At 47.9% G+C, this 17778-nt stretch overlaps 1 protein-coding gene across 2 annotated transcripts in view; it reads left to right on the top strand.

Moving 5' to 3' along the window:
• The window catches only part of LOC134928369 (regulator of microtubule dynamics protein 1-like), a 70767-nt gene that overhangs the window by 18500 nt on the left and 34489 nt on the right, over positions 1-17778 (top strand). For both annotated transcript variants that reach the window (XM_063924039.1, XM_063924038.1), the window contains exon 4: positions 1289-1448. In XM_063924039.1, the coding sequence (XP_063780109.1) occupies positions 1289-1448 (160 nt within the window). The remainder of the gene's footprint in view (positions 1-1288; positions 1449-17778) is intronic.

A 17778-nucleotide genomic window follows, 5' to 3' on the forward strand; every position in this document is an offset into this window, starting at 1 on the left:
TCCGTTTGACCCATTGTAGACCTAAAATCCATAAATGTTCACATATAGGGGACGGGTAAAGGAGAAAGTCCTTGAGGTTTCTACTTGGAAGTAGAGGAGTTCAGGTAAAACATGGCTCATGTCAGATACAGAGATGATCTGCTGATCATCGTGATCTCACTGCTTCGCTGTAGTCTCAGGTTGTGGACTAATCCAAGAGTTTGGAGTTTCATGGTTGGATCATCGATTACTTAAGATCTATGGATGATCAACAGAGGGTTCTCTTACGAGAGGATAAAATTCTCTATCTACTGGGACTTGTGAAATCCTTGTTTGCACCATCTCAATTTACCTGGGAGAATAGAACTACAATATCTGTAACCCAAGTCTCACCATAACCTAACAATTCAGTTGTTTAGATGGTCCTAAAGCTTAGGTCTGCAAACTCGGTCCTCATTACCCCACACAGTGCATGTTTTGCAGGTAACCCAGCAGGTGCACAGGTGCATTAATTACTCACAGACACATTTTAAAAGGTCCGCAGGTGGAGTTAATTATTTCACTTGTGATTCTGTGAGGAGACCTGCAAAACATGCACTGTGTGGGGTAATGAGGACCGAGTTTGCAGACCTATGTCCTAAAGTGTGGCAATTGTTCCTTTGGTGATTGTAAGGTTGACTAATCTCTTTCTGGAACTGGAAGATTTTGAAAATGGATGCTGGCATCGAGGCTGGAGATATATTACTCTTCAGTACTGGTTCTATCATCTTTGAATTAAAGGTGGAGTCTAAGCTACATTTAACATGCTGGAACTCACCAGGGGGTTCACTAAGGGTGTCTATTATTAAAGAAGTCCTGCCGGGTTTCATATGAATATAATCTTGTCCAGGTTAGACCGTTTGCTTGCCCTTGCCTGTGGAAATGGTTTCATGCTTTCTCATGTCTTGCACCACAGCCACTTGGTGTATGGCAGTGCCAAGTTTGCAGCGGGATGTTTCTGGCTGGGATGTGCAAATCTATATTCACGCCAACTGTCTTGCTACTGCTATAGAGTGGTCTAATCCATTCAACACGACTTCCCAACAATAGTTTGGCATGACTGTTCTAACCACTGAGAAACTGCAGACTTTGATAGGGGCCGATAAAGGAAGAGACATTTGTTACAAACATTCTGAAATTCGATGGGGTATTTCATGAGCACCAATAACCTTAAACTGACTGCACCAATAACAGCATAACTGACTTTATGAAGATGGACACAATGGGAAATATTCATTTGGTTTTGTGTAAAAAAAATATTTTTTTTCAGTGAAGACGCTGAACTTCTCTGGCGACTGTCCCGGGCCTCTCGGGATTTAGCTCAGCTCAGCACAACTGGCGCCGCCGAGAAGAAGCGGTTGATTTACGAAGCTCTAGAGTTAGCAAGAAAAGCACTGGAAATAAAGGAGTCCTGTTCAGCAGCTCATAAGGTCTGTATGAAAGTAATATGGTAGTGCTTGATATAGTAATGTTGTAGTGCTGGATATAATGGTAATAGTAGCTGTTTTGTTGGCTTTTATGGTTCTGATTTGTTTGGTTAAAAATTGTTAGTTCGAAGAGCCACGAAGTTGTCGTTTTTTTTATAGCAATCATTGCAACAAAGAGTGTACACATGAGGATATATATATATATATATATATATATATATATATATATATATTTCTCTAACGTCCTTGAGGATGCTGTGACTCCGTAAGGACCATGGGGAATAGACGGGCTCCGCAGGAGATAGGGCACTTTAAGAAAGCTTTGGATTCTGGGTGTGCACTGGCTCCTCCCTCTATGCCCCTCCTCCAGACCTCAGTTTTACACTGTGCCCAGAGCAAGATGGGTGCACTGCAGAGAGCTCTCCAGAGTTCTCTGCCTGAAAGCATTATTGTTTGGATTTTTCTTTCTACTTTTGACTACTTTTTCACAGGGAGCACTGCTGGCAACAGGCTCCCTGCATCGAGGGACTGAGGAGAGAGGAGCAGACCTTCTTGTCAAAGATAGGCTCTGCTTCCTCGGCTACTGGACACCATTAGCTCCAGAGGGGGTGAACGCAGGTTCTTACTGGGCGTCCACCCCCGGAGCCGCGCCGCCGTTCTCCTCACAGAGCCAGAAGTACAGAAGACGTCTCAGGCGGCAGAAGCCATCAGCTTCACTGAGGTAACGCACAGCACTGCAGCTGTGCGTCATTGCTCCCATACACCTCACACACTCTGGTCACTGTCAGGGCGCAGGAAGGGGCGCCCTGGGCAGCAATATAAACCTCTGTATGGCAAAAAGACTATATACATGTACAGGTGGGCTCTGTACATGTATATAAAAGAGCCCCCGCCATATTTTACTAAGTTTGAGCGGGACAGAAGCCCGCCGCCGAGGGGGCGGGGCTTCTCCCTCAGCACTCACCAGCGCCATTTTCTCTCCACAGCACTGCTGAGAGGAAGCTCCCCGGACTCTCCCCTGCTTACACACGGTGAAAGGGTGCTTAAAAGAGAGGGGGAGGGGGGGGGGGGGGCACATAATTGGCGGTTTACATATTACACAGCGCTGCTGGGGAAACACATTTTGTGTTGGTCTCCAGGGTTATTGCGCTGGGGTGTGTGCTGGCATACTCTCTCTCTGTCTCTCCAAAGGGCCCTGACAGGGATACTGTCTTCAGGAAAGGGGTTCCCTGTGTGTGTGAAGTGTGTCGGTACGCGTGTGTCGACATGTTTGACGAGGAAGGCTCGCTTACTGTGGAGGGGGAGTGTTTGAATGTCAGGTCGCCGTCGGCAACGCCGACACCGGAATGGGTGGATATGCTGAATGTCTTGAATGCAAATGTCAATCTATTGCATAAAAGGTTAGACAAGGCAGAAGCTAGGGATCAGTCAGGTACCCAGTCCATGCCTGTCCCTGTGGCGCCAGGCCCGTCGGGGTCTCAGAAGCGCACCATATCCCAGATCGATGACACAGATACCGACACAGATTCTGACTCTAGTGTCGACTATGAAGATGCAAAATTACAGCCGAAGGTGGCAAAAGGTATTCAGTACATGATTATGGCCATTAAAGAGGTTTTGCATATTACTGAGGAACCCCCTGTCCCTGACACGAGGGTACACATGTATAAAGAGAAAAAGCCTGAAGTCACTTTTCCATCATCATTTGAATTAAGTGAATTGTGCGAAAAGGCTTGGGACTCTCCAGATAGGAGACCACAAGTTCCCAAAAGGATTCTTATGGCGTATCCTTTTCCACAAACTGATAGGATACGCTGGGAATCTTCACCAAAAGTGGACAAGGCGCTGACACGCTTGTCCAAAAGGGTGGCATTGCCTTCTCAGGATACGGCTTCCTTCAAGGAACCGGCCGATCGCAGGCAGGAAATTACCTTGAAGCACATTTACACTCACTCCGGTACTATTTCTAGACCGGCTATGGCGTCGGCCTGGGTTTGTAGTGCGGTTGTGGCATGGGCAGATTCCTTATCTGCGGAGATTGACACCTTAGATAGGGATGCCATTCAAATGACCATAGAGCATATCAGAGATGCTGCCTTGTATATAAGAGATGCTCAGAGAGACATTTGTTTATTAAGCTCCAGAATAAATGCTATGTCTATTTCTGCTAGGCGACTCCTGTGGACCCGGCAGTGGACGGGAGATGCCGATTCTAAGCGGCACATGGAGTCCTTGCCGTACAAGGGGGAGGAGTTGTTTGGAGACGGCCTCTCGGACCTAGTCTCTACGGCTGGTAAGTTGAATTTCTTACCTTATGTCCCCCCGCAGCATACTAAGAAGGCATCTCATTATCAAATGCAGTCCTTTCGTTTCAATAAAAACAAGAAGGTGCGGGGATCGTCCTTTGTTACCAGAGGAAAAGGCAGGGGAAAGAAGCTGCACACAGCTAGTTCCCAAGAGCAGAAGTCCTCCACTGCGTCTGCAAAGTCCACCGCATGACGCTGGGGCTTCCCGGGGGGAGGCAGATCTGGTGGGGGCTTGTCTTCGGTTTTTCAGCCACGTCTGGGTTCAATCGCAGGTGGATCCCTGGGCAGTAGAGATTGTTGCTCAGGGATACAGGCTAGAATTCGAAGACTTGCCTCCTCGCCGGTTTTTCAAATCGGCTCTGCCGACTTCCCCGTCAGAGAGGGAGTCAGTGTTGACAGCAATCCAAAAATTGTATGTTCAACAGGTGATTGTCACAGTTCCTCATCTCCAGCAGGGAGAGGGATATTATTCAACCCTGTTTGTGGTCCCGAAACCGGACGGTTCGGTCAGGCCCATTTTAAACCTGAAATCTCTGAACTTGTACTTGAAAAGGTTCAAGTTCAAAATGGAATCACTCCGGGCGGTCATCGCCAGCCTGGAGGGGGTGGATTGGATGGTGTCCCTGGACATAAAGGATGCATACCTTCATGTTCCAATATTCCCCCCCCCCCCCCCCCCCCCATCAGGCGTTCCTGAGATTTGCAGTGCAGGACTGTCGCTACCAATTTCAGACGTTGCCGTTTGGGCTTTCCACGGCCCCGAGGGTTTTCACCAAGGTAATGGCGGAAATGATGGTGCTCCTGCGCAGGCAGGGGGTCACAATTATCCCATACTTGGACGATCTCCTAATAAAGGCGAGATCTTGGGAGAAGTTGCTGGACAGCGTGTCTCTGTCCATGAAGACGTTGCAGCTACACGGCTGGATTCTCAATATACCGAAGTCCCAGCTAGTTCCTACAATGCGTCTGACCTTTCTGGGCCTGATCCTAGACACAGACCAGAAAAAAGTTTTTCTTCTGATCGAAAAAGGTTCAGGAACTCATGACCATGGTCAGGAACCTATTGAAACCAAAGAAGGTTTCAGTGCATCAGTGCACGCGGGTCCTGGGGAAGATGGTGGCTTCATACGTGGCCATCCCTTTCGGCAGATTCCATGCGAGGACTTTTCAATGGGACCTCTTGGACAAGTGGTCCGGGTCCCATTTACAGATGCATCAAAGGATCACCCTGTCTCCCAGGACCAGGGTATCTCTCCTGTGGTGGCTGAACAGTGTTCACCTTCTAGAGGGTCGCAGGTTCGGCATTCAGGACTGGGTCCTGGTGACCACGGACGCAAGCCTCCGAGGCTGGGGAGCAGTGGCACTGGGAAGAAATTTCCAAGGTCTCTGGTCAAGCCTGGAGACTTGTCTCCACATCAACGTCCTGGAGTTGAGGGCCATATACAACGCCCTGCGTCAAGTGGAGAACTTACTTCGGAGAAGACCGGTTCTGATTCAGTCGGACAATGTCACGGCAGTGGCTCATATAAACCGCCAAGGCGGAACAAGGAGCAGAGTGGCCATGGCAGAAACGACCAGGATTCTACGCTGGGCGGAAGGCCATGTAAGCGCGCTGTCAGCGGTGTTCATCCCGGGGGTGGACAACTGGGAGGCGGACTTCCTCAGCAGGCACGACCTGCATGCGGGGGAGTGGGGACTTCATTAAGAAGTCTTTGCACAGATCGCGGATCGGTGGGGCCTGCCTCAAATAGACATGATGGCGTCCCGTCTCAACAAAAAGCTAAAGCGGTATTGCGCCAGGTCAAGGAACCCTCAGGCGGTAGCGGTAGACGCTCTGGTGACACCTTGGGTGTTCAGATCGGTCTATGTGTTTCCTCCTCTTCCTCTCATACCCAAGGTGTTGAGAATTGTAAGAATACGCTCCCTCTACTGGTGCCAACATATACTCAGAATGTGAGATCTCCTAAACATATAATTTTACTATACTAATTATATTTTCAACGGACTTCTATTATAAAGATCCTAACGAAAATACTAAGAAGCAAGCGGATACAAACCCTACCATCGCAGCATGGAGGTCGCATGTCGGCTGGTGTTTCACTTTATTTATTTATTTATATAAATATATTTTTGTCCTGTTCTTGTTTCTATATATAGAAAGGAATAGTAATTCCAGCCTGATCCGATAACTTTGCTTCCATCATCTCTCACAGCCTTTCTCTTCCTAGTTAAAGGGTGAAAGCGCCACGAAATATCCTCGTAGGGGGTTTCCATGACAGATTTCATGCAAAGGCCTCCAACAGGAAGAGACCTGGTATGTTTGTACATAATGTATCAAGAAGAGCACACGGGTTCAAGCCCGAGGAAGGCAGTCCCGGGGGTGTGCGATTCCTACTTAGACGCTCCACCCGGGAGCAGTGCTCCAGCTAGGACAAGGATAACCTTGCAGATAGGATCTCCAATGGGATACCGGAATCCCGCACGCAACAATCAGTGCTGCGGGATTCTCAAAGATGATGGATGAATTTCTCATCATGTTAACGCCTCTCACACAAGCGGTAACAATGTGCAAGGCGGTTAAAAGACGGGCCTCTTCCTCTCGTACCAGAAACTAGAAGGAAGCAGGTCTTTTCATTGATACAATGGGTGAGTTCATTGAATTTAACCTAGACGCCGATTTTCCAGAAGAGGACACGGCAATCACAACAATCTGTGATCCTAGACTTTAAGGTCCAATAAGTAAAGGAGCCCGTAGATTCGAATTGTTCGAATTCCAGAAGCGTTTCCCAATTCCTAAATCCCTCCAGTCTCAAATGGAGGAGGTTTTGGAACCAACCTGACTAACGTTTCAATTTCCAAAAGGGGTTTCCAGTAACTTATCCACTTACTAAGAGTATAAGCATAAGTGGGAGTTTCCGCCGCTTGTGGGTGTTTTCCTAGGAAGGTTGTCGAAGAAGACAATCTTACCGTTACCTCATATAACGACCTTAAGAGGTTGACGCAGCTTTAACGTCAAAATTTTGTGGCAGGTGCAGCACAGAGGCCTACGGTCGTCTGCCGTGGGTTGACAAGGCCATGGGAGTATGGTCTGGACGCATAGTACAGGCTATTTAGGGGGAAAATGGCTTGGAAGAAGTTACCCAACTGGCGTAACACATTCGAGATTCAGCTTCACACTTGTGTCAAGCCTCTGGGAATATTCACAGAATAGCATCGCACATCTCTATATCAGCCAGATCGGCTAGACGGACAGAGAATGGCGTGGAGACTCTGACACCATGGTGCGGTAGAATACCACCCTTTGAGGATGAGATGTTTTTCGGTCCAGTGTTGGACAAGTGGTCTGCCTACTCCTTATAAAAGAACCATTACACAGGTTAGGAAAGGTTATCGGGACCAGCGTGTAATTCCTTTAGAGCTCAGTCCTTGCGAGCCCGAGGAAGAGGTTTTTTTTTGGTACACAAGTACGTGGGGGCAGAGGTAGAGGCCGCTCACAGGCAGCCAGAAAGTGGGATAAATCTGCTGACAAGACCGTGGCAGGACGGTCTCACGGCTCACCTGGGATTCCCCTTGGTGGTCGAAGGTCTGGAGTTGCCTCGGTGCCATCAGGAAGTATAAGAGCTACTGCCGACAATGGAAAGAATGCTACGTTCAGAGGTCATTCTCCCGGTTGCCGCCTTTCAGTGAGGAATGGCTCTCTACCCCAATCCTTTTGTCATACCAAGTCAGACAGGACAGTCCGGCCGATACTCAATTTAAAAGTTTTAAACCGGTCGCTAAGTGTCTACAAATTCAAGCTGGAATCAATCCAGTTGATCATTGCTGGTTTAGAACATGCATATCTGTATATCCCAATCTGGGCCCCTCACCAGGCTTTCTTAAGGTTTGCACTGCTGATGGATCGCTACCAATTCAGGGCCTTGCCGTTCAGTCTCTCACTGGCCCCAAGAATCTTTACAGAAGATCATGGCATTCATGGTTGCAGACTCGGGACTGTTGAAGTCACGATAGGTCCTTATGTAGGTGACCTGCTAATCAATGCATCCTCTCGAGACCAGTTGATCAGAGATGTTCAGACATCCCATCCACTTCTCGTTCAACATGGGGAGATTATGAATTTCCAGAGATCCAACCTCTGGCCAACTCAACGGATTCAATTCCTCAGTCTCCTCTTGGACAGGGTACAACTGAGAGGATTCCTACCAAAGAACAAGGTCCAGGACCTACAGAGATTAGTGGCTCAGGTACTGAGGTCACAGACGATTTTCTACACCTCTGTGTGGAAATTTTCGGGCAGTGGGTGGCAGGCTTCATTCCTGTCCATTACAGATGAACCTCATTGCTCAGGGAGCAAGGTCAGACTCCGTCTTCCACCACGCATACGCGCTTCCTTACTTTATTTGTCATTGCACAGGAATCTCGCAGCAGGCTAGAGATTCGGCAGTTGGAATTGGTGGTTCCTGCCAACAGACGTCAGCCTCAAAGGTTGGGGTGCCGTTTTAGAATAGCATTAGTTTCAGAACAGTTGGACGCTCCTGGAGAATACCTCTTTCTTGGCCAAAGGGCCAAGTCATGGGTCAACACATAAGGATACAGTCGAACAACGTCACGACGACGGCATACGTAAACCGTCAAGGAGGAAAGAGGAACGGAATGGCGTTAGAGGAAGCCACAAAGGATGTGTCCAGGACAAGAGATCCAGCAGCTAAAGGAGTGGGCACATTAGCACTTTCTTGGTGTTATAGGAAGGTTTACATTTTCCACCTTTACAACTCATTCTCAGGGTTCTGAAGTGGGTTGAAACGAGAGCGAGTGTCGGTGATTCTATTCGCACCAGATTGGCCCGCTGCCTGGGTTACTAACGGAAGATCCTTGAAAGTCACCTCAGTGAGGGGCCCTGCTATCTCAGGGACCGTTGCCAACATCCAGAAACGGGCTGCTTTTAATGGCGCGGTTATTTAAACCCGGATCCTCTGAAACAGAGGGATACCGGGATCAATTATTCTTACGATGATTGCCGCTAGGAAGCCGGTAACAGACATACATTACTACAAGAATTGGTAGAGGTTCTACTAGGACTAGTGTCATGAGGTGGGTGAAATTCGGCGTTCTTCCACTTCTCCTGACTTCTACTTCTCATTTCGGCAGGTCAGGAAGTAGGACAGAGGCTGGGTTCTCTGAGCGGTCAAGTTTCGGGTCCATCCGTCCTATTTCGACAGCGGTTGACATCCTTGCCAGAGGTTCAAACCTTTTTACAAAGGGTTCGGGGTATCCAACCCCCTTCTTCTTTCTCCTACTGCGTCTTGGCACTTAGATTTGGTGTTTAAACAGACCTGAGATAGCTATCTTTGACGGTCACGTTACTGCTGGCCTTGGCTCCGGCCAGGCGGGTTTCTAGGTTGGGAGCTTTAGGGCAGTACTCTGTGCAAAAGCAGTTTTCCTTCCTATGGTTGTTTCGGAACTTCGAGTAACTCAACCAATTGTAGTATCATATTTTCCGGGTCTCACAGATAGAGACGTGTCCTGGGCTGTTGTCCGAGTTTACCGGCTTTGCCTACAGGTTACATCATCCTTCAGAAAGTCGGACCATGTCTTGGTTCTTTGTGATGAGCCTCAAAAGCGTTAGCCAGCATCTCAGCAGTCTTGGTCTAGTCTTGTCTTTTGGCAAACTTACATTCCATGTGGCAAACAGGTTCCGTTTCAGACGGGTGCTCCTACCACCCGACCAGTGGGCGACTCATGGGCGGCGGCCAGAGGGGTTTCCAAGGCTCAGCTTTGCAGGGCGGCATTGTGGTCCTCAGCCCACACGTTCGCGAAATTTTACAAGTTTGATACCTTTGCGTCCGAGGATTCTAAGTTCGGACGTTTGGTTGTACAGGCAACAGACAGCACTCCCTCCCTGGGGGATAACTTTGGGACGTCCCCTAATGTATAATGGAACTCCAGTGTCCCCTAGTGGATGAAAGAGAAAAGAGGATTTTGGTACTTACCGATAAATCCATTTCTTTGAATCCTCTAGGGGACACTGGACGCCCGCCTCGGTGCTGTCAGTCTGCTGGGTTCACACTTCCTGTTCAAAGGACTCTTGTGACTCATGTAGTTAGTCCCTGGACTTTGACAAACAAGGTCATAGGATCAAATCACATTGTGGCTCTGTGCCTAATATGGATTTTACAAAGTTTGTCCAAACAGGGTTGATTTTCCAGTTATGAGTTCTTGGGTGCTGTTTGATAGGTTGTACGGTTCGGTTCCTCGCCATGTGCTCAAGTGTCATGTCCTATTCTCTCAGTCAAATTTTCCAAACTGAGGGAGGAGGGCTGTGAAGGGGGAGGAACCGGCTGTGCAGAAAATGCTAATTTTAGATTGTGCCACACCTTCGGTTGCAAGCTACACACCCCTAATGTATAATGGAACTCCAGTGTCCCCTAGAGGATTCAGAGAAATGGATTTATCGGTAAGTACCAAAATCCTCTTTTTACTTACCGGTAAATCTATTTCTCGTAGTCCGTAGAGGATGCTGGGCGCCCGTCCCAAGTGAGGACTTCTTCTGCATGACTTGTATATAGTTATTGCTTACATAAGGGTTATGTTATAGTTTTCGGTGATACCGTGGCTATGTTGTTGTTCATACTGGTAACTGGGTAAGTTTATCTTAAGTTATACGGTGTGATTGGTGTGGCTGGTATGAATCTCGCCCTTAGATTTACAAAAATCCTTCCTCGTACTGTCCATCTCCTCTGGGCACAGTTTCCCTAACTGAGGTATGGAGGAGGGGCATAGAGGGAGGAGCCAGTGCACACCCAGAATCCAAAGCTTTCTTAAAGTGCCCTATCTCCTGCGGAGCCCGTCTATTCCCCATGGTCCTTACGGAGTCCGAGCATCCTCTACGGACTACGAGAAATAGATTTACCGGTAAGTAAAATCTTATTATAATTTTTTTTATTTTTTTATAATCTGCCTTACGTAAAAGTGTTTAAGTGTTTGTGCTCTCCCTTACCATGGTTATATATCTACCTCTACATCCTACAGTACTCCCAGTGCAGCTATTGCAGGGGTGCAGTGCTTGTCCCCCTCCTGCACTGGAACCAGCTCTCTAGAACGCCTATTGTATGTGAAAGCATGTTAGCGTGATTGTACATGTCGCCAACCTCTAGGCTCATGCTAATGCATGGAAATGTGGGCTTCTGTCACTATAAAAGTGTTTCCTCCTGCTGGGAATTATGATGGCCAATATAAACTGTTGATTTCAGTCATTTATGCTGCTCACGAAGAAAAAGTCCAAGGTCAGTGGTGATGTAGGTGCAGATGAAAACGTTAGAGGAAGGCATTTGGGAATGAGGTTACTCCTGTATACGACAGAGTGAGGTCTGCGAGAAGCTGCTACATCATCAGTTCTACTTTCAGTATATAACACAAACTAGTGTAACAAGTTATTTAATTCACACAAACTCTTGAGATCCTGAGTTGCTGGTAGTGTGATATTCTGTAGTTGAAGGTACATATTATGCTCCTGTAACTGGTGAACAGTAGTATGTAATATTCCCACATATTCAGACATTCTCCTGAATGTAGAATAGACATCATTCAGAGACCACTAGGTGGTGACACTCACACTGAAAATATACAGTATGGATAGATTAAATATATAAAATATGATTGTGACTAGAAATGCAGTTGCTGAGATTAACCTGCTTATATTTATGACTAATACAGGTTGAGTCTCCCATATCCAGAATGCCTGAGACCGGAGGTATTTTGGATATTGGATTTTTCCGTGGTTTGGAATAATTACCAACCATAATGAGATATAATGGGGATGGGACCCAAGTCTAAGCCCAGAATGCATTTATGTTTTATATACACCTTATACACAGCCTGAAGGTAATTTTAGCCAATATTTTTAATAACTTTGTGTATTAAACTAAGTTTGTGTACATTGAGCCATCAGAAAACAAAGGTTTCGCTATCTCACCTCACTCAAAAAATTCCATATTTCAGAATATTTGGATATGGTATACTCAACCTGTACAAGGGATACGCTAAAAGCGTTGCTTACACTATATAGTGGGTCTTGTTGTGTGCTTAACTCCTGTTGGATTAGAGCTATAAACTACTGTAGAATCTCAGCGTGTTATATGTGCAGTGTTACATGTAGCCCAGTAGCTATCTGGCCACACTTTTACAACCTCAAACTGAAGACTACCAATGAACAAACTGCATAGTTCCACTGACTGTTAAGTAGGGATAGAGTTGGGCTTGTTGCCCAAGATGGTGACCTCTCCTCATACTGAGAAGAGTCTTCAGCACAAGCCCAGGTAATCAGGTGCAGGAAGCAAGAACTCGCTGTCACAGCACAGATAAGTGAGGTGCATATTCCACAACAGGACCTGGACTCCAAACGTCGGCAGATTAGGTGGTGGAGATGGGTTGGGGTGACACTCAACTGTGAGTGAGGCCATTGAGCAGGCCAGCATGTGGAGAATGCCATAAGCACAGGCCAGATCTTGGATTGTGCTGAGTCTTCCTCAGGCTGCAGTAGAGCTGTGCCGGAGAGTCCAGGGAGCTTTTCAGACTTGCTTCTACACAGGATTAAAGGAGATGTAATGGTGGGAGGCTGGTGATTCACGGTCTGTCTTTCATTGGATTTCAAACTGCATCCTTTTAAACCTTGGACAAATAAGATAGGTCAGTGTCCTGACGGAAACCGTTCTGGGTGAGTGGAGTATTTTCTCTGATGGCGATATAGAGAGCAAATATTCTATGGAGCTATAGTAACTCAAGTCCATCTTGGTTGACTAGAAGGCATTGTTCCTTGGACAAGCCTTGTTGCTGGAGATTAAATCTGGAAATTAATCTAGTACAGCTGGGCAGATAGTAATCTGGGGTCTTGCAAGTCTCGTTATTTCTCTGTTTGCTACAGTAGAACTTGGCAGGGCAGCCACAACTATAGTTTCTCTAACGTCCTAGTGGATGCTGGGGACTCCGAAAGGACCATGGGGAATAGCGGCTCCGCAGGAGACTGGGCACAAAAGTAAAAAGCTTTAGGACTACCTGGTGTGCACTGGCTCCTCCCCCTATGACCCTCCTCCAAGCCTCAGTTAGATTTTTGTGCCCGAACGAGACGGGTGCAGGCTAAGGGGCTCTCCTGAGCTGCTTAGTGTAAAAGTTTAAAGTAGGTTTTTTATTTTCAGTGAGACCTGCTGGCAACAGGCTCACTGCATCGAGGGACTAAGGGGAGAAGAAGCGAACTCACCTGCGTGCAGAGTGGATTGGGCTTCTTAGGCTACTGGACATTAGCTCCAGAGGGACGATCACAGGCCCAGCCATGGATGGGTCCCGGAGCCGCGCCGCCGTCCCCCTTACAGAGCCAGAAGAGTGAAGAGGTCCGGAAAATCGGCGGCAGAAGACGTCCTGTCTTCAATAAGGTAGCGCACAGCACCGCAGCTGTGCGCCATTGCTCTCGGCACACTTCACACTCCGGTCACTGAGGGTGCAGGGCGTTGGGGGGGGCGCCCTGAGACGCAATAAAAAACCTTTGTTTGGCAAAAAATACATCACATATAGCTCCTGGGCTATATGAATGCATTTAACCCCTGCCAATTTTTCCATTAAAAAGCGGGAGAAAGGCCGCCGATAAGGGGGCGGAGCCTATCTCCTCAGCACACTGGCGCCATTTTTTCCTCACAGCTCCGTTGGAGGAAGGCTCCCTGACTCTCCCCTGCAGTCCTGCACTACAGAAACAGGGTAAAACAAGAGAGGGGGGGCACTAAATTGGCATAGTAATATATACAGCAGCTATATTAGGGAAAACACTTATATAAGGTTATCCTTTTATATATATATATATATATATATATATATATATATATATATATATATATATATATATACAGCAAAAGAAGAATGGCAGCGGCACTCCGTTTGAAATTGATGAAAAAAGTGTATTTCAAATTCAATAAAACATCACAGTGGTCACATATAGAACCAACGTTTCGGGGTCCTTGGACCCCTTTGTCAAGGCGTGAACAGTGTGTATTGGAGACCCACTTACCTTTTTATAGCACCCAGGTGAAACCCACACCGGGACGTGAACAGGGCCGGGCGCCGTCAGCTCCGGAGACCGCCGGAGGGTTTCCGGTGTCCCCAGGAAGTGACGCGATGTCGGGTCTGTGACGCGGTCGTCATGGTAACCCGCGTCGTTGTCCGTGACATCTGCGCCGGCCCTGTAAATAGAGTGACAAGGGAAAAATAGTGATGGTTGCTGGGGGAGCGCTTTGGACTGTAAAAACACTAAACATTGGACTGTATATAAGTGAGGCATGCTGTGCAAGAGGTGGAGATGTTGAGAGACTGGGCTGTTGTTTATGTGATGTGAGGAGAATGACATGTATATGACTGACATGTATGTGGATGGCAGGTGTGTAACGGGACAGGGTTGGGAAAATGAAGAAGTGGGAATACAAGGCGAAGTGAATGTTGAGTGAATGCAAGAGCAGAGTGTGCTGGTGCTTGGAATCTGAAGTGAAGTGAAGCGTGTCTGCAGGGGCAACTGATTGATGTGTGTGTGTATGGAGTGGTTGGGATTCAGAGAGCTGGATCCAGGAAACGTGTGTCAGGAAGCTCGAACGGTGAGGATGTGGGGGATGAATGAAAAGGGTGGTGACGTGACATTGCATGTGAGTTAACCGTGTGGTGTGATAATTGGAATAAACCGTGAAGTGCCAACTAAATAAACGTGAAGTGCAAAGTGATGGGAGTGTGGAGGTGCTGAGTGTGTGTAGGTGCCGAGTGCAGGGGTGGAGAAGGAATAAGCCGAGTGCTGCATGGAAAACAGTATGAAGAAATTGTTAGACTGTGGAACATGCATTGTCCAATGAAATTTAGCTGTCCTTCGGGCCTCGACTAGGTCCCGGTTGAAGTGGACGTGTCAGATGTGATGTACTAAAGGCTATTCCACTGGATCTTGTCGTTCAATCCCTTGGGTGGAAAAGTTTCTAATTTAAATATCCAACGTGCCTCCAGCCTCAACAAAGTCCCATTCCTGTCTCCGCCTCTGAGTTGTGCTGGAACGTGATCGATGATCATATGCCTCAGTGACTCAATTGGGTGTCCCTTTGATGCAAAATGCTGTGCGACTGGTTGATCGGAACTTCCCTTCTTGATGGCGGCATTGATGGCTGATCTGTGTTGTGCCATCCTTGTTCTGAAGCTGGTAATGGTCTTGCCTACATACCCTAGCCCGCAGGGGCAGGTAATGTAGTATACCACATGGGTGGACGTGCAGGTCATAACGTGTTTCAATTTGAACTTTACGTCCCTGAATGGATGTTTGAAGGATACTCCGCTGATCATGTTTTTACAGGTGGTGCATCCCAGGCACTTATAGCAGCCTGGCTGCTTGGTAAGGAAGTTTGATGAAACGCTGCTGTTGAAGCCAGTAACATCCGCATGCACTATCGTGTCTTTAATGTTTCTGGCCCGCATGAAGCAATTCATTGGCCTCCTGTTCTTAAAACAGGCAAGTTTCTCATCGGTGGTCACTATGGGCCACAACGCCCGAGTGGCCCGCGCTCTGGTGTGTGCTGGCAAACTCTCCCTCTGTCTCCCCAAAGGGCTAGTGGGGTCCTGTCCTCTATCAGAGCATTCCCTGTGTGTGTGCTGTGTGTCGGTACGCTGTGTCGACATGTATGAGGAGGAAAATGATGTGGAGGCGGAGCAATTGCCTGTGTTAGTGATGTCACCCCCTAGGGAGTCGACACCTGACTGGATGGTCTTATGGAAAGAATTACGTGATAGTGTCGGCACTTTACAAAAGACTGTTGACGACATGAGACAGCCGGCAAATCAGTTAATACCTGTACAGGCGTCTCAAACACCGTCAGGGGCTATAAAGCGCCCGTTACCTCAGGTCGATACAGACATGGACACTGACTCCAGTGTCGACGGTGAGGAAACAAACATATTTTCCAGTAGGGCCACACGTTACATGATCACGGCAATGAAGGAGGTTTTGAACATTTCTGATACTACAAATACCACAAAGAAGGGTATTATGTGGGGTGTGAAAAAACTACCCGTAGTTTTTCCTGAATCAGATGAATTAAATGAGGTGTGTGATGAAGCGTGGGTTTCCCCCGATAAAAAACTGCTAATTTCTAAAAAATTATTGGCATTATACCCTTTCCCGCCAGAGGTTAGGGCGCGTTGGGAAACACCCCCTAGAGTGGATAAGGTGCTCACACGCTTATCAAAACAAGTGGCGTTACCGTCTCCGGATACGGCCGCCCTCAAGGAACCAGCTGATAGGAAGCTGGAAAATATCCTAAAAAGTATATACACACATACTGGTATTATACTGCGACCAGCAATCGCCTCAGCCTGGATGTGCAGTGCTGGGGTGGCTTGGTCGGATTCCCTGACTGAAAATATTGATACCCTGGACAGGGACAATATATTATTGACTATAGAGCATTTAAAGGATGCATTTCTATATATGCGTGATGCACAGAGGGATATTTGCACTCTGGCATCAAGAGTAAGTGCGATGTCCATTTCTGCCAGAAGAGGGTTATGGACGCGACAGTGGTCAGGTGATGCGGATTCCAAACGGCATATGGAAGTATTGCCGTATAAAGGGGAGGAGTTATTTGGGGTCGGTCTATCGGACCTGGTGGCCACGGCAACGGCTGGGAAATCCACCTTTTTACCCCAAGTCACCTCGCAGCAGAAAAAGATACCGTCTTTTCAGGCTCAGTCCTTTCGTCCCCATAAGGGCAAGCGGGCAAAAGGCCACTCATATCTGCCCCGGGGCAGAGGAAGGGGAAAAAGACTGCAGCAGACAGCCTCTTCCCACGAACAGAAGCCCGCCCCCGCTTCTGCCAAGTCCTCAGCATGACGCTGGGGCCTTACAAGCGGACTCAGGCACGGTGGGGGCCCGTCTCAAGAATTTCAGCGCGCAGTGGGCTCACTCGCAAGTGGACCCCTGGATCCTGCAGGTAGTATCTCAGGGGTACAAATTGGAATTCGAGACGTCTCCCCCTCGCCGGTTCCTGAAGTCTGCTTTACCAACGTCTCTCCCCGACAGGGAGGCGGTATTGGAAGCCATTCACAAGCTGTATTCCCAGCAAGTGATAATCAAGGTACCCCTCCTTCACCAGGGAAAGGGGTATTATTCCACGCTGTTTGTGGTACCGAAGCCGGACGGCTCGGTGAGACCCATTTTAAATCTGAAATCCTTGAACACTTACATAAAAAGGTTCAAGTTCAAGATGGAGTCACTCAGAGCAGTGATAGCGAACCTGGAAGAAGGGGACTATATGGTGTCTCTGGACATCAAGGATGCTTACCTCCATGTCCCAATTTGCCCTTCTCACCAAGGGTACCTCAGGTTTGTGGTACAGAACTGTCACTATCAGTTTCAGACGCTGCCGTTTGGATTGTCCACGGCACCCCGGGTCTTTACCAAGGTAATGGCCGAAATGATGATTCTTCTTCGAAGAAAAGGCGTCTTAATTATCCCTTACTTGGACGATCTCCTGATAAGGGCAAGGTCCAGGGAACAGTTAGAGGTCGGAGTAGCACTATCTCAAGTAGTACTACGACAGCACGGATGGATTCTAAATATTCCAAAATCGCAGCTGATTCCGACGACACGTCTGCTGTTCCTAGGAATGATTCTGGACACAGTACAGAAAAAGGTGTTTCTCCCGGAAGAGAAAGCCAGGGAGTTATCCGACCTCCTAAGACCAGGCCAAGTGTCAGTACATCAATGCACAAGGGGCCTGGGAAAGATGGTGGCTTCTTACGAAGCGATTCCATTCGGCAGATTCCACGCAAGAACTTTTCAGTGGGATCTGCTGGACAAATGGTCCGGATCGCATCTTCAAATGCATCAGCGGATAACCCTGTCTCCAAGGACAAGGGTGTCTCTCCTGTGGTGGTTACAGAGTGCTCATCTCCTAGAGGGCCGCAGATTTGGCATTCAGGATTGGGTCCTGGTGACCACGGATGCCAGCCTGAGAGGCTGG

The sequence above is a fragment of the Pseudophryne corroboree genome, chromosome 5, assembly GCF_028390025.1.
Source record: "Pseudophryne corroboree isolate aPseCor3 chromosome 5, aPseCor3.hap2, whole genome shotgun sequence".
Classification (NCBI taxonomy): Eukaryota; Metazoa; Chordata; class Amphibia; order Anura; family Myobatrachidae; genus Pseudophryne; species Pseudophryne corroboree.